Raw genomic sequence first — 20,703 nt, 5'->3', positions numbered from 1 at the left:
CCCCATGTTGTCACAAACGACGCCATTTCATTCGACGATTTTGACGCCAAGAGAAGAAAGGCCAACATTAAGCAGTGTTTTATTATATATTTAATTAAACTCTTTTGTTTCTTACCTAGTAAAGTAATTACATTTTTTATGAAGAGCGAAAGTGAACATGCCTCAGTAGTATTCAGGATTTTCTTGAGTGTTTTTTTGAGTCTGGTCCTCGTTATTCTGTATCCCTTAAATTGGCTGTATAAACACCTCGCAAAAATGGTAAGTCGCTATTAGATATTATAATGTTTTTGGTAATTATTGTACATTGTTGTATTGAAATATTTTAAATACAAAAAATATTAATTTTGATATCTCTATAAAAAAGTAATATACAGGGTGTTCCATTTAAAAAAAAGAAGAAAAATTATTTCATATTTTAGAAAGCTTGGCGTAGAATTTAGAACGCGCTGTATGATTTAAGATTACGATATTTTTAATAAAGTAAGTACAGATCATCTATTGTAAATTTGATTTCAGGACAGTTCCTGTATTTTTAATATTTTTTTTAAAGAAAGGTTGAAAATTATATATATTTTATTTATTTATTAATATTTCTGAAACTATCGAAACTTATTTACTAATCTTATAAGGTGATCTGAAAGGAAGCCAAAAATGCAATAATATACAGGGTGTTCCATTTAAAAAAATCATTCCGCATGCACTCACACTTTTTTGAGTCACAGTCACACTCACACTTTTTTGGGGTCAACTTTCGTTTAGTTGAAATCAGTTATTAGAAAAGAAAATAAATTTTTGTCTTTAAAAAGCTACTGTGAACCACGGAAAACACAAATTTTCCTGCGGAAATACGTAATTTCCAAATGTCACACTTTAGAATATCTGAAATCTGCTATAAAAAAATACATTTTGCGTTTTATTTTTAATATTTTTTTGAACATATAAACACAAAAATTTCCTGTGGAAATAAGCTGTTTTCATTTTCCAAGGAAATTTATTAGACTTTAGAATAGCTGAAATCAGTTATATAAAAAATAAATATATTTTTGCCTTTTAGAAGCATTCACGAATTGAGGAAAATAAAAGTTTTCCTGCGGAAATAAACTATATCCATTTTCTGAGGAAATTTAATAGACTTTAGAATAGCTGAAATCAGTTATATAAAAAATAAATATATTTTTGCCTTTTAGAAGCGTTTACAAACTCAGGAAAATAAAAAATTTCCTGCGGAAATGCTTGATTTTCATTTTCCATTTGTTCCTTATTATATTATCGGGTCTTGTAAAGTATAAGTACCCACGAATTTAGTAATTTTTTTTGACAGAAAGTCCTCTGTTTATAGAACAGTTTAAAAGAAAAAAAATCTTCGATGAAGCACTTTTGAACCAAAAAAAAATCATTTAAAAGTGTCTAAAATGCTAACCAATCTAATAATATTTTTACAAAAACACAGTTAATTATTAAAATATAAAAACCACAGCTTAACATCCTCTACAAAGAAAAGCTAACCAAAGCAACCCAGATCCTAACATCTAATAATATTTTTTGCAAAATCACAGTTAATTATTAAAATATAAAAACCACAGCTTAACACCCTCCACATAGAAAAGCTAACCAAAGCAACTCAAATGCTAGCCAATCTAATATTTTTGCAAAATCACAGTTAATTATTAAAATTTAAAAGAAAACTGCATGATTCAATGATTTTTTGTTTTGAATCAGCCCTATTTACGTAAAGCTTTAATAAAAAAACAAGAATAAGTGCAACATTCCGAGGTACTTATGTTTACAAGAACCTATATTATCTATTCTACAAGAATCGTTATTCCTCCGAAGGATGTTTTACCCCACCCAGCACCCCTATTCGCTCCCGGGTCCCGTAAGCTTCTAAACTGAAAAATGTATGAAAAACAAAGTGCACAAAATGACATTGACACATTTCCGCAGGAATTTTTTTGTATTTCTTTGCACGTAAAGGCTCGTATAAAACAAATATAAGTTCATTTTTCATGTAAATGATTAACATTAATTAACGGCTATTCTAAAATCAGCATTCTTTTTATGTAAAATAAAAAAAAAACCGCAGACACTTTTTTGTGTTTTTATGTTTAGAAAAATGTCTAAAACACACCCCGAAGACTAGTTTTGATGAACAGATTATGTGGCTATACTAAAGTCCGAAAAATGTAAATGACGCATTGCCGCAGGAGAATTTTTGTATATTTGTACTACTAACGCCTTCTAGAACGCATATACAGGGTTGTTCACCACATACGACACGGAGTATTGTAGCTAAACGACTAGATTTTTACAAATTGTAAGTTTTGGGTTCGTTGAAGGATTATTAGAGCTACAATTTAAAAATATTTTTACAAGATACAGAGGGTCCCAAATAAATAAAAAATATCAAAGTTATATTTTTTTAAATGGAACACCCTGTATATCATTACATTTTTAGTTTCTACGATTAAAATAAAGGTAAATTTGATTAAGGTTTATTACACTTAAACCTTACCGTTTTTGAAATAATAAACTTATTTTCAATTTTGTGAAATTGCAGTATAAATTTTAAGGCTTCATTTCTCCGAGGGTATCAGAGTTTTTAATACTAAATATTTACTGAAGTTTATTTATTGATCAGTTATTGTGTTGCAATAATAAAAACTTTACTACCTTATACAGAGTGTCTAAAAAATTATTTTAAATAATTACTAGCTTTAAACGGCAATAACTTGTTTAATTTAAATGGAACACCCTGTACATTTTATGAGAATCAGATGCACAATTTAATTGTCTATCAAATTGTATTATACCATTTTTTACCTATCTCTTCAAGTTTCCGTAGAAAATGCATTTTCTTGTAATTTAGAACTCATTTATCAACATACCTATGGAATAATGACATTTTAGATTATTTTTAAAGATGTACCAAATTTTTAAAGAGTACAGATACTAATATTGTCGATATAGTTCGTTTATTTCATTAAAAAATAAAAAAACTGTTTAAATATTTGTTGAAGAGGACCAGTTAATATGATTCCAGTATTCAAACTACATTAATTGACTGTTTGCGTTGATTAATAATAATTGCTCCAAATACTAAAAAACTGAATTATGTATGTATATTAGACAGTGTGGTAAAAAGTAACACCTTAAAAATGATATTTAATTTTTTGACAAATGCTTATTTATAACAACAGAGAATTATATTGATTTCTGATTCAAATCCACATTTATTTAGAATAATTTATTAACGAACACAATTAAGTATGTAGTTAATTAGTATTTGGGCGGAAATACTGGTGGTATATTTAATTAATGGTATACTCTTTTATAAAGATTTAAATAGCTTTCTTTTTGCATACAAATGGGCTAGTAAAATTATCGTTTTACTAAAAACAATAATATTACTAGCCTGTACATTTGTTGTTTTAAAAACAATCTAAAATGTCAATATTCCATGGATATATTGATAAATGAGGTCTAAATTATAAGAAAATGCATTTTCTACGAAAACTTGAAGGAATAGGTAAGAAGTGGTATAATACAATTTGATAGACAATTAAATTGTGCATCTGATTCTCATAAAATATACAGAGTGTTATATTTAAATTAAATAAGTTATTGCCATTTAAAGCTAGTAATTCTTTAAAATAAATTTTTAGACACTCTGTACAAGGTAGTATAATTTTTATTATTGCAACACAATAACTGATCAATAAATAAACTTCAGTAAATATTTAGTATTAAAAACGTTGATATCCTCGGAGAAATGAAGCCTTAAAATTTATACTGCAATTTCGCAAGATTGAAAATATTTCAAAATCGGTAAGGTTTAAGTGTAATAAACCTTAATCAAATTTACCTTTATTTTAATCGTAGAAACTAAAAATGTAATAACATACAGGGTATTCTATTTAAAAAAATACAACTTTGATATTTTTTATTTATTTGGGACACTCTGTATCTGTAAAAATATTTTTAGATTGTAGCTCTAATAGTCCTTTAACGAATCTAAAACTTACAGTTTGTAAAAATCTAATCGTTTAGCTACAATATTCCGTGTCGTATGTGGTGAACAACCCTCTATTTACCCACTAGTAGTTATAAAAAGCATTTTTGGTAAACTCTGTCTCAAATAGTTTCTGAAAAATAAAATTAATTTTTTTAAAGAGGTCCGATTAAATTAATATCTCCGAAACTAAAGTTCCAAGAAATGTCGTAATATATCGACAAATTCATTTACCCACTAGTAGATATAAAAAGCATTTTTGGTAAACTCTTTCTGAAAAATAAAATTAATTTTCTTAAAAAGGTCCGATTAAATTAATATCTCCGAAATTAAAGATCCAGGAAAAGTCCTAATATTTCTACAAATTCATTTACCCACTAGTAGATATAAAAAGCATTTTTGGTAAACTCTGTCTCAAATAGTTTCTGAAAAATAAAATTAATTTTCTTAAAAAGGTCCGATTAAATTAATATCTCCGAAATTAAAGATCCAGGAAAAGTGCTAATATTTCTACAAATTCATTTACCCACTAGTAGATATAAAAAGCATTTTTGGTAATCTCTGTCTCAAATAATTTCTGAAAAATATATTTTTTTTAAAAGGTCCGATTAAAAAACCAAACCAAACCCTGTATAAAGTATAAAGTCATTTTTTATACCGATTTCAGGTAAACGAAAGTTGAGCCCTTTTTTGAGTCACCCTGTAGAAGTTAAAAAAAAGTATTTTCCTGAAATACATCCTGGTACAAACTTTAGGTTACGTTTGTAAATGAATCAAAATACAAAATTTGAAATTTATATCGAAAATATATCTAACCAAAATCCAAGTCGACACATGCGTAAATTTCTGTGTTGGAACAAACCTTATATTGTTTTAAAGTTCTTTACTAGTTTAAGAAATTTTCCATTAATCATAATTATTCTTATGATATATATTTATATCTGAGGTATTTATTAGAGATGAGCAAAACTGCGATTGCGAGTTTAACCCTCAACTGGTATGGTAGGGTCCAGCGGACGCCAAGCACTATTTAAACCTCTGTAAAATGTTTACGTTTAAGAATTAGGTCTCGCCGCGCCATTTACCTTTAAATTAGTGTGCCTCACTGGGACGCTAATTTTGAGGAAGCATTAATTGAGTGGTTTGATGAACTTAAAGAGGCTTGAGTGAGATGAAGACCATCGAGACATTGATTTTTCTCCGAAGAGTAACCATAACTCCAATTCTGAATCTCTTACTTATAGAAGAGAGAAAATTGAATAATCAATACCAGAAAAGAAAGAGATGTGGATATGGCAACCATATATGTCAATGAAGAAATGACAAAAAATAGAAAAATCTCATGAATCAAGTGTGCACGGCACGATCCATGTGCGGCAAATACAGATCCTATATTATCATGAACTGTATTTGAAAAAGTTATGTACATTCAAGGTTTGCAGTTTTGTTGAAAATAATTTATGTTTATTACTTTAGCTTCACATTTCAGTTGTTTGTACTTTTAATAATACAGTAAAATCATAAAATATATATGTTTCTAATTTCTATAGGTTTCTTAGCCAAGTTATATTTCTGTTACAGTTGAGGGTTGGAACCTTTGGTGTTACACAGCAAAATAAAAACACTAAATCACCACAATACACCAAATCACTTTTACTTTTACACTGGACGCGCGTTTCGCTAACCATGTTAGCATCATCAGCAGATGATTATAAACTAAAGTACAATCTACAAGTTGAGCGTTTATATACTCGCCCAGTGGGCACCGAGTGGGCGTGGCAAAATCTAGCCAACCGAGTCAGAGCCAACTGAGCGTAACAGTTAGATTTCCGCCACTAGAGTAGTAGGAACAAAGAACTTGAAGGAATTGGACCGTTGTCTCTGTTCATACTATCTTTACATTTATTAATTTTGATGCTTTCATATGCATCTTCAAGTGGAGAAAGATACGTCTAAATATTTTTCGATACCGTTTGATAGAGAGTTATCCCGTGGTCTAAAAGTAATTTTTAAGAATGTCAATTATAAACTTGTGCATAGTGCTAATAATAAATTACAACAATTATTAGGTAATCCAAAGGATAAAACACCTCCACTGGAAAGGTCGGGTATTTATGAAATTTCTTGTAAAGATTGTAATCAGAAATATGTTGGGCAAACTAGAAGATCAATATTAACTAGATTTAAAGAACATTTAGCTCAGATAAGATATGGTAGACCGGATAAATCTTGCGTTGCCGAACATATTGTTGATAAAGAACATTGTATAGATCTTAATAATTTAAAATTAATTAAACAAGTCTCAAATTACAGGCAATTAGATGCATCTTCAAGTGGAGAAAGATACGTCTAAATATTTTTCGATACCGTTTGATAGAGAGTTATCCCGTGGTCTAAAAGTAATTTTTAAGAATGTCAATTATAAACTTGTGCATAGTGCTAATAATAAATTACAACAATTATTAGGTAATCCAAAGGATAAAACACCTCCACTGGAAAGGTCGGGTATTTATGAAATTTCTTGTAAAGATTGTAATCAGAAATATGTTGGGCAAACTAGAAGATCAATATTAACTAGATTTAAAGAACATTTAGCTCAGATAAGATATGGTAGACCGGATAAATCTTGCGTTGCCGAACATATTGTTGATAAAGAACATTGTATATATCTTAATAATTTAAAATTAATTAAACAAGTCTCAAATTACAGACAATTAGATGCATCTTCAAGTGGAGAAAGATACGTCTAAATATTTTTCGATACCGTTTGATAGAGAGTTATCCGTGGTCTAAAAGTAATTTTAAGAATGTCAATTATAAACTTGTGTATAGTGCTAATAATAAATTACAACAATTATTAGGTAATCCAAAGGATAAAACACCTCCACTGGAAAGGTCGGGTATTTATGAAATTTCTTGTAAAGATTGTAATCAGAAATATGTTGGGCAAACTAGAAAATCAATATTAACTAGATTTAAAGAACATTTAGCTCAGATAAGATATGGTAAACCGGATAAATCTTGCGTTGCCGAACATATTGTTCATAAAGAACATTGTATAGATCTTAATAATTTAAAATTAATTAAACAAGTCTCAAATTACAGGCAATTAGATGCATATGAAAGCATCAGAATTAATAAATGTAAAGATAGTATGAACAGAGACAACGGTCCAATTCCTTCAGTTCTTTGTTCCTACTACTCTAGTGGCGGAAATCTAACTGTTACGCTCAGTTGGCTCTGACTCGGTTGGCTAGATTTTGCCACGCCCACTCGGTGCCCACTGGGCGAGTATATAAACGCTCAACTTGTAGATTGTACTTTAGTTTATAATCATCTGCTGATGATGCTAACATGGTTAGCGAAACACGCGTCCAGTGTAAAAGTAAAAGTGATTTGGTGTATTTTGGTGATTTAGTGTTTTTATTTTGCTATATTTCTGTGGTCAAAAAATCCTAAAAAATGCGCTTTACTTTATTTTTGTGTCTATTTTTATTAATTTGTTGAAAATTAATGAAATTGTTTGTTCACAAGTTTGAATATATTGTAAACAGTTTTAAAATAACAAGCTTTTTATAAAATCTCTTTATCATGTATTTTAAAGCCATAAGCGTTACAGAAATTCACCACGCCAGAGAGGGTTAATATTTACCAAACCAAATTATTCGTAAAAACATGCTTTTTCTAAATACGCCAATGAGCCACCCTCGTTCCATTTTGAAAATATTGAGATATGATACGATTTGGGCATCTTTTAAGTGGCCAGGACCACACGCGAAAAACAACAGACGATCAAGTCTATTTTTCCAAGGCATCTTGATTAAAATTAGTATTTTTAACACAGCCATGACATTCTAGATTGAAATTTATAATAAGATTTTTTATAAGCGAAAATGTCAAAAGTTGCCTTATGATATACCATTCTATTTCAGTTCAGAGTCATTTTCTATCGAATAAAGTAAAAAAATACTGAGGGTGTCATTCTAAAAGAAAGTTGTAGTCATTTCTGGTCAAGCAGGAAGTGACTAAAAACAATTGAATACCGTCAATCAATACTAATTTATGTCATACTAACATACTAAATCTCGTTTTTTTATCAGAAAAAATAAAAAAAAATATAGGGGTGAACCACTTTTGAGAAACACCCAAGTGCGATCTTAAAATCGCTGCGAATGAATCGCAGTTTGCGATTTCTTGCTCATCTCTAGTATTTATCATGGCATTATTTATGCTGAATCCCTGTACACATTACGGCGTTTCTGTGTTGAGTCACGAAGTCCAGTCTAATCAGACGACAATTCCAAAACAAACACACAAGACTGTACCAGTCTGTAGAAAAAAGTGCCGTGCTAAGCAAACACAAGAACGTTGTTCCTCGGTACGTCATAAGGTTGCTAAACGATTTACTTTTGAATCTGGTGCTTAAATAACTGTTTCGTCTACGCTATTAGTGCGATACGTGCCAGCACTTATTGTTTATCATTGAACGATATAATAAGGCGTCGCTTATCAGTTGTAGCTTTCCTCATTTAATACCTAGATCATTTTTATCAAACATGGTGTCGGGTAGTAGTGAACCGCAAACGGATATCCAGGATATTCTCACGATTGCAATATCTGCAGAGTAAGTACCGATTTTATCGTATTATTTCACAGGTTAGCTGACCCCATCTTGTTTGTTTATGTATCCGGAGAAGATTATTATTGACAAAAACTCAAATAATCAGCTGCAAATATTGATAGCGCATTTATTGGGTGTGATCGCATCAGTAAATAGTACAGTTCTGTTTTTATTTGTTGTTGTCTATTTGTATTTTCATTATAACATTAATAATATACAGTTCCTCTGGCGATTTAAATTTAATTTATTAGACTTGGAAGCTCGAATAAAAATAATTAAAGATCTAACTGATCGTTTAGCGGTTAAGTGTGTAAAATAGTGAGGGTATCAGATAAGTTAATCTGAGATGCTTCAAGTAAGTAAATATTGATAAGATTTTAAACAATAATAAATATTTTCGGGCTTTCATCATGCTTTGCTTTTTAGTCGAGTCGTTAAAGGGACATAAAATCGAATAAATAAAATAAAATTAGTGATACTATAGTGCAGGAGTTTGATTTTTTTTGTACTTATTTTCTCTCTCCTAGTGGGCAAAATATACAGGGTGGGTCTTAAATAAGTGCAAATATTTTCTATAAAAGAAACGTATTTTCTCTTTGGCGTATTTCAAATAAGTCCAAAATAACTGAGTTATTTTTTTTTACTAAAAAATTCCAAAAAAATGATTTTTTGTTTATATTTTGAGAACTACTTACTGGTTTTTCTTCTTGTAAATTGAATCTACTACCTGTGTTGCCATATTATCAAGAAATTATGATTTTTAACTAAAAACAAAAAAAAACAAAATGTCGCTCAAATTTTCAAAATTTTTTTCGAAAAATTCCAAATATTTATTTCAGAGAAAAAACCCTTATAATCGTCTTTCTGGGGTCGAAATATACTACCCCTAAAATATTTGCACTTATTTAAGACTCGCCCTATACAGGGTGTTTCAAAAAACATGTGCCATCTCTTGGGAGATTCCTCACGTAAAAATAAGACTTATTTTTCATATCAGTATAGGTCCGATTCTGCTTTGTTTCCAAGTACTTTTAGTGATTTGAATGAAATTTTGGAGGTAAAAGTTACTATAAGTGTTACATATTTTAATGCTAAATAAGTGTCAATAAGTTCATCAGGGACGTGCATATGGGTTATCACTAGAATATTTAAAATAAAACATTTGCGCCACTGACTTTTTTCTCTTAAGTTTTAGTTAAAGTTTTAACAATTTAATAGTACCTAAATTAATATGTTATTGAATATTGTAATAATACTATAATTAACCTTGTAATTGATTACTTTATTTTACTTTAATTCATATTAATTTGTATTTATAAATACATCTTTAAGATTTTCGATGTAGGAAATGAGTTTTCAATAATAATAAAGCACTAAATACGTAAATTTCTGAAATGACAACTTCATTTGACAGTTATCTTTTACCTTGACTGGTGCTCATAAGTAAATACAGGGCCATAAGAAAGGAGAAATATTTAAAAAGAAGTCGGCGATAACTCGTAAACGAGCTAATCAAAAATATCTAAAGTTATTCTTTTGAGTGTGGGTTTTAGTGCTCTTCAATAAACCTAAATATAATTATTCTCTAAAATAATTAGGGAAGCCAATAATTGACCCCATTAAAATTTACATGGGATTTCCTATGTCCCGTTCGACGATGTAACACCCGGTATATAGTATCATTTGATACTATTTTGAAGTATAATCAAAAGCAAGTTTGGCTGATTTACGAAATTGGCACATGAGTCTGGCGGCATCCGCATCTTGAAAATTGCAAAAATTACAAAATTTTTGCTCATATTTTCCCGAATTTGAAAATTTGTCACAGAAAATTTTTGTCATATATTTCATAGAAAATACACGTCTGGCTATAATTTACAATCACGAAAGCCCCGCCAGACTCACAAGTCAGGTAGTTAAATGATGAGAGGAAGCGACACGTGCGTATTTAGGCAACGACTAGGGGTGAATACAGAAATTAGAATATTTTAGGGGGAGCCCAAATAAAAAGTAGAGTAAATGTAGAATATGTTTTTTAGTGCGCCATTTTTAACCCAGAAGCCTAATATTTAACCCAATTTATAGATTTTAGGGGGGGCATGGCCCCCCTCTGTATCCGCCACTGGCAACGACCAAGGATATTAAAATACGGGTTACGACGCTGGAATTTTTTGACACTCTGCAATTTCGGGATTATCAATACAGCAAAATAAAGAAACATTTGACCTAGACTTAAAAAGAGCGTTACAGTGGCCTTTCAAATAACAATAGATAATAGTTTCTGTTGGCGCAGCCCCTATCTTTGAATAAAACGATTAAGAAAGGAACATATTATTATCTAAAAACGTAGGTGGGACACCTCTATATCTCTGACATAATAAAACTATTTATCAAAATACGTGTTAAAAATGGTTCTTTCGTTGATTTTTTATTGCGTTTTCAAGATAAATAAATTAAAAGTACTTACAAAAAATGTTTTTTAAAATATGAAGAAAGTTTCCAACTTATTACTTATGTACTACAGTATTAATTTTATAGAACTAATAATAGAGTACGAGAAATTAAAGAAGAATATTGGCAGCGATTTAGTAGCGAAATGGAGGCGGATATGTACGGAGCACAAAAACGTATTTGGAAGATGTTGAGGGGTTTGAAACGAGAAACAAATGAAACAATACAACTAAGAACAATTGCAGAAGATACATACGTGGGAAAAATATTTCAGAGACATACGCAGAAACAGATGAACCAATGGAAGCACAAGAGACAAGCCAAAGAGATAATATAGAAGATCATGCGCAAATCACTTACAAGCAAGTAGAAGAGACTTAAAAATAAGGAAACTTAAAAATAGAAAATCTCCTAATCAAGATAAAATACCAAGGGAGCTAATAAAAAACGCAGGCACGGCTATCATAGAGGAATACACAAAACTGTTTAACATTATATTACATCATAAGAAAATACCAGAAGAATGGAAACAAAGTATAACAATACCCATTTTTAAAAAGGGAGATAAAACAGACCCAGCAAACTATAGAGGAATAACATTACTGAGCACCTCGCTAAAACTTCTGACTAAGATCATTGCGGACAAAATCTCCTCAATAGTGCCAATAAGCGAGGAACAACAAGGATTCCGAAGAAACCGATCAACTACCGATGCACTATTCATACTCAGGCAACTAGTTGAAAAATCCTTAGAATATAACTCTCCAGCCTATCTATGTTTTATAGATTTAACAAAGGCCTTTGATAGAGTCCAACTAAAAGACATCATCACCATCTTGGAAAGCAGTAATGTCTCGAAAGAACTCACAGAACTTATCAAGGACTTAAACTCAAACACAACAACCCAAATAATAACAAACTTTACCTTAACGTAGCATCTTCGAACTACAACTGGTATTCGCCAAGGCGACAGTCTCAGCCCTCTGTTATTCGACACAATCATGGATCAATTAATAAAAACCGTCAAAAATACTGGATTAGGATATCGAATGGGAATGCATAAAGTAAACATATTATGCTATGCCGATGATGCAGTACTTATTGCAGAGTCAGAGGACGACCTCCAAAGAATGCTACAAGCTTTTAACAGACAGGCAGAAAAACTTAACATGCAAATTTCCACAAATAAGACCGATTGCATGACCATTACAAAGGAGCCTCTAAGGTGCAAATTGGTAATAAAAAACAAAACTATTGATCAGATAATGTCATTCGAATACCTCGGATGCAAAATTACAAGCTCAGGATTCCTGGAAGAAGAAGTAACGAAACAAGCCAATAAAGCTGCCGCAATATCAGGACATCTTAAATATCCCATATGGAAAAACAAACATTTGAGTACAGAATGTAAGTCAAGAATATACAAAACCTGCATACGACCAGTGATGACATATGGTGCGGAAACCAGAGCTGAAACATCAGTAACAAAGAGAATCCTACGAACTACTGAAATGAAGACCTTAAGAATGATAACTGGATACACATTGAGGGACAGACAGATAAATGTAGACATAAGAGAAAAGTACCAAACAAACGACGTTGTCAGATGGATAAGGCATAGAAGTAGAGAATGGAACCAGCATGTCAATAGAATGGGCCCCGACAGAATGGCCATAATAATTCGCAACAACCTCGCAAGAGTTGCTTAGACGAGGAGGAAACCGGAACTAAACAGGCAATACGCCTTCTAAAAGAAGAAGAAGAAGAAGAAGAAGAGTACTACAGTATTATTTTTAAGTGTTGTATGTGTTTGTGTATTTAAAATTCTACGTCATTTCGAAGTATAACAATTAAACTGTTCAATTGATGATTTAACTTTTTTTTGTGACGCGATGTTCTAATAAAAGAATTAAATACTACTCCTCCTTGATCAATTACTAGTATGAATTATTATTAAAGTATAGAATGAGTTAATCTAAGATGATCGAAGTAAGTAAGTAATCATCCGTTGATAAGATTTTAATAAATATTTTTAGGCTTTTTTATGTTAATTTATTTAATAGTTAATAAAATTATAAAATAAAAAAAAACTATACACCGCATGATCGAAAAAAAACGGCGTCAAATGCTGCTAGGAATGACAATCGATAATAATTTTGGCGAGGCCAATCTCTAGACGTCATTGACTAATAAGTGACATTGGATATATCCGTTTCTAGACACACAAATCTATTTCCAAAAAAATATTTTTTCTCGAATTTATACCATAATTTACAACATTTAAAAGTCATTTTTACTCGATATAAAAAGAGTAATTTTAATCCAAATATTGACGTTACTTATAATTATTTAGAAAAAAATCGAAATAAAAATTAAACTTTTACACCCTGTATCTCCGAAACTAAGCATTTTTGGACAAACATTTATACGAACTTTTTTACTTATTTTTGTCTCCAGGATATACTGCCAAAGTCTCCGGAATACAGTTTGGACCACCCTGTATACAGGGTGTTCCTTAATGACATACTAATATTTAAGGGGGTAATTCTTGGACCTATTTGAAGAAAAAAAAAACTTCATATGAATGTATGTCCTAAACATCTTAACTTCTGAGATACAGGGTGCTAAAATTTTCTAAAAAAAACTTATTTTCATAATAACTCTGATATTATTACAGATATCTTTATGAAACTTGATACACGTCTTCTATGCATCAAAATATCTTTTTTGGTGTACAAAGAATTTTACTTACTTCAACCAGTGCCATCCATACGGGTTTTACATTGAATATTTTTTGGCAAAAAAATTTTTTGAAAAAATTATTTTCAAAGTCTCCATTCATTTCTAAACGTTTTTTATCTGTTGATTTCTTATGTCCGACGCATAGTTTTTGCTTAACAAAATTAAAGTCAGTTTATTTCAGGGCCAAATCGCTGAAAATCTGATGAAAAAAGTAAGAAATAAAACAATTTTTATCGTATATCAAAATAAGGATTTTGATGCATCGAAGACGTGTATCAAATATAAGATCCGAGATATTTTGAAAAAAATTAGAAAAATTTACCACCCTGTATCTGAAAAGTTAAGATGTTTAGGACATATATTTATATGAAGTTTTTTCCTTAGAATAGGTCCAAGAATCACCTTCTTAAATATTAGCATGTCATTAATAAACACCCTGTATAATATAAGAAATATACAGGGTATAGTAAAGAAGTAAAATAATAATAAATATAAGTAAAAAATTTCGTTTAAATGTATGTCCTAAAATGCATAGTTTCGGGGATACAGAGTGTAGTTGATAGATGTAGAGTGTAGTCCATATTTGGATGAAAATTGGTGTCTGGGAGTTTTTTGATTCCTACTTAGAGAGGGCGCCACCTACATATTTTTTAACTGTTTTGAAGAGTAATAACTTTTCGTCCGTACCTGTATAAAACCACGGAGTAAAAAATATACATTTACGACGTTTTTTACGTAAAAAAATGTCTCTTGTTAAAATCGCTACAAGTAATGGTTCTCGAGATATTTGGAATCAAAATTATCAATGCCTGTCATCACTGACATAAATTAAACATGTTGACTAAATAGTTATTAGATTGAAATTATAAATTTGAAATGTTTTTGTGCCAAAAGTGCAACGGAAACTGTTTTATCATCATTTTTTTCGCATAAAAATTTATGATTAAAAAAATAAACATTTCCCAAATTTAATATTCCAGTCAAATAACTATCTACACAACGTGTTTATTTTTTGTCAATAATGACATGTATTGACTATTTCCATTCTAAATATCTCGAGAACGGTTGTTCGTAACGATTTTTACTAAGAGACATATTTTACGTAGCCATGGAGATGTAAATTTCTTCGCTCGGTAGTGTTATACAGGTACGGACGAAAAGTTATTACTCTTCAAAACAGTTAAAAAATATGTAGGTGGCGCCCCCTACAAATAGGAGACATATTGACATCAAAATCAAATTCTCATGTCAAAAAATTCCCAGACACCAATTTTCATCCAAATAATTGACCTTACTTCAGAAATTATTTGAAAAAACTCGAAATAAAAATGAAACTTCTACACCCTGTATCTTCGAAACTAAGTATTTTAGGACATATATTTATACGAACTTTTTTTACTTATTTTTATCTGCAGAATATGCTGTCGAAGTTTCCCGAATACAGTTCGGACCACTCTGTATAGAAATTATTTGAATCGAAATGCAAACAAAAATAAAGAGAACAAATGGCAAACACTGGCAAATCCATTGCTCTCAATCATTCCACATCATTCGATAAATCAGTCATCCGTACTACAAGATTAATAAAAATTCTCACTTCAGTTCGCTTTACTGTACAGGGTGATTCAAATTCGTCCCCCACTATTGGGGTTGTAGAAGTAGAATGAATGGAAGGGGGGTTAATCACTGCGACCTTAAAGATCTATTGTGTCCCTCCTTCAGTTATAACAAAAAAAAATATCACAAATCTAAATTTAAATCACGAATATAAAAATCCCAATTTTGGAAAATTTTTAAAGTTCACCTAAAGAAATTTATTTTTGTTTGGAAATTATTTTTGGCAAAAAGTCCTTTTTATCAACTAGATTCATAAAAAATCACTATTCTGCACCTAATTTTAATCTTTTTTTGAATCTAAAAATGAAAAAAACTGTACAGCGTTTTTATTTATTCTAGAATATGGGAACTGTACACTCCACACCCAAAGATGACTTGCAGTACATCTCCAAAAACACAAAGGCTCTAAGACAAAGCCTTAGAAATTCACCTCAAAATATAACTAAAGAAAGGAAAGAATCATTAATAAAACATCTGGCTGATAATAGCACTCACGTTTCTCGACTACATGGAATTAAACAGGATAAAATAGATACAGTCTTAAATGAAATATCTGATACTTTGAAGGAAGTTCTGGTTATCGAACCGAGCGACTTAGACAGCGCAGCTATTGAGAGCGATTCCTTTGTTCACGTGCCCATTTCACGCAGAAATAGACAGTCCACAGGTTCATTGAAGTCCCTGTCTCCAAGAAGAACCCAAAACATTAACAACAGCAGCGCGCCTAGTATCCGAGAAATCGAAGCGAAGCTAATCGACTTGAAAAATGAAATCAAAACTGCAATTAACAACATGGATTCTAAACAACTCCGAATGTACGAAAAGACGTTGAAAATTATGGCATCTGACATGGAATCATTTCACGTCGAAGACGATACGCCTTTAAAGCAGCGAAAGGACGCTATTTCCAAGAACATTACTCGACTTTTTGGTAAAGTGAACAAAGCACTGAACGAAGCTGGAAAAAACAATAATTCGCAAAACTTAACCAAACAGGAAGTCAAAGCTAAATCGATTCAGGAACTAAACAATATTGAATTGCAACTTGCCGAAAGCGAATCGCTCTTGGACAAGATGATTAAAGATAAAACTACATCGAATTTTGCATCTGTTCGAAATAACGTGGCGAAAGCCAACGAAAAACTTACCAAAGTATATATAGTTGACGACGAAGTGAAGGAAAAGTACCGTGCTCTGTACCAAAAAGCATCGGAAACTCTTAAAACTCTAGACAATATTATGAGCAAGCGAGAATTCGAATCGAAATTATCAAAAGCTGTAGAAACATTAGAAAGGATCGTGAAAAATTTCAACCTCGACACCAATACAGAGGAAACCAGGAAGTCTTTAGATACATTACAAGAATCTGTGAACAACATCACTGAAATCAACGAATCTTCCAGAAGAAAGAAACGGGAACTTTTATCCAGGATTGCCGGCCACATCTCAACTATCGACCAGCTTAGCAAGAAAAGCGATGACAGCAAAACAATACAACAGATTGTCGAGGAAAACGTTGTGCTTAGAAAAAAACTCAAGAGCAGCGATAAAGAATACACCGTCATCGACCAGTTCATAAATTACTGGAGCAATATAAGAAATAACTTCGATTTAAATGACTATTCCCGATTATCCTTGTTGAGAATTGATGAGGTTCTGGATGAAATGCAGGCGTCTATTCACAGCATGCGATTAGGGATAGCGAACAAATGTGAGACTTATCCCCCTACGAAGCTATTTACCAAATCGCAGTCTGTTCCTAAACTAGATACGTATCGTTCTAGCACCGATAGTTCAGAAAATAGAATCATCAAAACCAAGGTGAGAATGTTAAACGCTTCAACTCCAGAACTAGTACAAATTGGTAAACCAGTAGAGACAAGCAGGTTCTCTAAAATTGAAGAGGTACGAAGAAACGTCTATTATATCAAAGAAAAACTGGATGACACTCAGAATCGACATGCATTGCGCCGAAAATTAGAAGAGTATCTCAAGAGCATGAAAGATTACTCAACAGACTCGAATAAAGGTCTAGCCAATAACGCTAATGTCGTCTACAAAGAAATCATGGAACTGCTTTATACGTTACAGCTAATGGAGTTTAAGGAACGTGTTGATGAGACTACGAAAAAGTCTAGGGAATTTAGCGGTAGTAAATACGAAAAAGGGTTTGACGACATAAAAGGGGAAATTGAAGAACTGAACAATTCAATAAAAACTTTAAATATTCCCGATCACTACCAGTATCTCGTTCAAGAAAAAGACCAGCTTCTTGAAGAATTATCCCACTCTGTCCAGGCTTTAGATCACAGACCTGCATTTTACCAACAGCAGAATGAACTGGAAGTGAAAGAAATCAAAGACAAACTGCAAGAATTAAATGACAAAGTTAAACGATTTTCGGGGACTTATAGAGGAGTGCTATACAACAGTATCGAGAGAGACCTTAACAAGCTACTGCTGACCATTGGCGATACCGTTGAAGACAATAGCACAACGGATCAGATCAAAAACGATATCGAACGACTGCTCAAGATCCTGGAGCAGAGATCCTCTTTGGCTCAAAGTTTTAGGACCTCTAAGGTCGACGGTGCCTTGAACGAAGATCAAGTCGGCTTGAATAAAATCAAGACAGATCTAATGCATATTAAAAATGACCTTGACCGAACGCCAGATGATAATATACTTAATTTTATCAGGTTACACAGCAGATTGGAATTGGTTAGTTTAGAACTGGGCCAGATTCCGAACAAAGCCAATGAGCATGTGGAAAAGGAAAAGGAAATTTTGAGTAACGAGGTCTCGACGTTAAAAGTTGTGGTCGATGCTAAGATTACGCTGGGCCAGCAACCCGTCACTCAATGGCCAGACAGAGAACTGTCAGTTGATAATGTGAGTTATCCGAAAAATGATATCAATAAAGAAATGGAAAAATTCGAAAAGAAATTTCAAGCGATTAAAAACGAAATTAGGATTCCTAATTCGGACGAGGACGTTCTTAAGTATTACAAATTAGTTCAAGACATTAAGAAACTAAAAGATGAACTTGAAACGTATCGGCTAATAAAAAATACGGATCTTTATATGAGAAAGTTAAGACTAACAGACGAAATGCAATACTACACAAGTGCATTGGAAAAAGAAGCAAAAGCAGCTGATGATGTTATAAATTTAGAGAAGAAAGTGGATAACCTAGAATCTCTTTTAAGAACCAACAAGGAACAGGATATGAAGGCCATGGCTAAGGAACTTCAGGCTATCCAAAACAAACTCGCCAACCACAATTTTAATTTGACCAGCTCTAATTTCAATACAAGAAAAACCAGTGTACAACAAAAAACAGAGGAACTGACTCAGCGTCTGAAGGAAATTGAAAACGAAGAGCAAAAGAATAAATCATTGGATGAAGCCGAAAAGAAAATAGCAGAAATTGAAAAAAAGGTGGAAGCTTTAAGACCAGAAGTTGCAAGATTCGTAGGAGTGCAGTCTGACGCTAAGTTTTATGAACTTGACGAGACGACGATGAGATTGGTTTTGGTTCTGGACAAACTAGAAGTAGAAAATATCGAATTACGAAAAAGAAAAGTTAAATTGCTTGCAGAACTGCATAAGTTTGGCGAAATACTCGACAACAAAGCTCAACAAACCGAAGAACTTGTTGAAATCGAAGACTTATTAAAGAAAATATCCGAAGAAATAACTCAAGTCATACCCAACGACAAGAAGAACATCGAAACAATCAAAAAATATTTGAAAAATATAAAAATTAAACTAAAAACCTTAAAGGTGGATAATGAATTGTCGGAGAGACTTAACAAATGTGTGCATGAATATAAATCGCTATCTAAAACTCTTGCATCATTGGAAAGTTCGAAGATAGATTATTTTCCAAGAACTAGTTCTAGTTCTGCATCTTCCATCGACTACGTGACGACAATCGGAGGGTATGCCAGCAAGCCTTATTCATATGTCGTGAAGAAAGCAAAGCAGGGTGCTCATTTTGCCGGTGAGAAAATGCGAGATATAACTGAGACTCTCGTACCACCCAAACTACCCAATAGCAATCCTCCGACGTTAGAAAAAGGCCAGAATCGTTTGTCTAAAATCGAAACAGAACTAAACAGATTAGAATCATCGTATCTAAATCCACACGAAGATGCAAAGTTAGAAGAAATGGACGATTTGTTGAACAGATACACTACCCAACTCAATTCTATGATCTACCCGAAAGGATCCGCGGAATTCATGAAAAAGCAAGTCCTTTTCGAAAAAATTGAAGCCATATCCAGCAGTATAGAGAAACGGACAGGGGACGAATATAAGTTAACCCAAATAGAGAATGAACTTAATATTTTGGGACACCATATAACTGGCGATTTGAGCATCGAGCAAATTGATCAGGTCGACCAAGAGCTTATTCGATTGCAGATAGATTTGAACAAAATCGGTAACAAAGCATTCAAGTCTAAATTCGATGCTTGTATGGTGCGTTTAGTATATTATTTTCAGAACATTTCAGACATGAAAAAATCTAAATCCTTACAATAAGAATGTTTTATATTTTTTAATTTTTTTATTGTGTTCATAACTGTATTTTTTCGTTCAGTTCTTAGGTTAGAAAGTTACTATAAAACATATTATTTCACTCCTATGTTACAATTTTATATTTTTTCTTCTTATTTTGAAAAATACAACTTTAGAAATCAAACTGGTGTTTTATTCAAATACTTTTAAAGAATACTAGTTACACATATACAGGGTGAGTATTAAATAAGTGCAAATATTTTTAGGGGTGGTATATTTCGACACTAGAAACACGCCTATGAAGATTTTTTCAGGAAAAATTTAAAAAGAAGAAAGAAAGAACATTTTTTCTAAGAATTTTTTTTTCTTCAACAAACTTTTCAAATTTTGTTATCTTTCTAAGAAAAAATTAGAGTAATCTTATATTTTTAAAATACATAATATCTTGATAATATGCCCATGTATGTAGTAGAGTGTATTTACAGGAAGTAAAAAAACAGAAAAAAAAGGTTTTCAATTAGACAAAAATATTTTATTTTCCAAGTAAAATAACCGGGCTATTTTTTGAAAAACAACAAAGAGAAAATATATTTTATCGAGATCTACTATCCCTTGAAAATGTTTGCATTTATTTAAAACTCACCCTGTATATTAATTAAAAATAAGTATATTATTTTGCACTTTTTAATTCAGCTATAAAGGTAATTTTTAAGCCTTATCTGATAACTTTAATTATTAG

At 31.6% G+C, this 20,703-nt stretch overlaps 1 protein-coding gene across 3 annotated transcripts; it reads left to right on the top strand.

Annotated features, from left to right (window-relative positions):
• Positions 1 to 26: 26 nt before the first annotated feature.
• Positions 27 to 20,148, top strand: LOC115881103 (myosin-1-like). Of its 3 annotated transcripts, none has more exons than XM_030898480.1 (2): positions 27 to 258; positions 15,780 to 20,148. In XM_030898480.1, exons 1-2 carry the CDS (start codon positions 139 to 141, stop codon positions 19,986 to 19,988), a joined length of 4,329 nt encoding a protein of 1,442 aa, XP_030754340.1. In that variant the 5' UTR covers positions 27 to 138; the 3' UTR covers positions 19,989 to 20,148. The 3 variants fall into 3 exon arrangements, with proteins under 3 accessions (XP_030754340.1, XP_030754342.1, XP_030754341.1); XM_030898482.1 differs by lacking the exon at positions 27 to 258 and adding an exon at positions 8,318 to 8,633; XM_030898481.1 differs by lacking the exon at positions 27 to 258 and adding an exon at positions 8,744 to 8,985.
• Positions 20,149 to 20,703: the final 555 nt, after the last annotated feature.

This window comes from Sitophilus oryzae, unplaced genomic scaffold (assembly GCF_002938485.1).
Source record: "Sitophilus oryzae breed Bouriz unplaced genomic scaffold, Soryzae_2.0 scaffold_169_pilon_pilon, whole genome shotgun sequence".
NCBI classification, from domain to species: Eukaryota; Metazoa; Arthropoda; class Insecta; order Coleoptera; family Curculionidae; genus Sitophilus; species Sitophilus oryzae.
Note: the sequence above shows the minus strand (reverse complement) of the source record. Positions and strands in the feature narration are given on the sequence as shown.

Excerpts from the sequence above, each read along its gene's own strand:
- LOC115881103 (XM_030898480.1), top strand. The coding sequence starts at position 139 with ATGAAGAGCGAAAGTGAACATGCCTCAGTAGTATTCAGGATTTTCTTG. Across the intron at positions 259-15,779 it reads ATAAACACCTCGCAAAAATG|AATATGGGAACTGTACACTC; the intron begins GTAAGTCGCTAT and ends TATTTATTCTAG.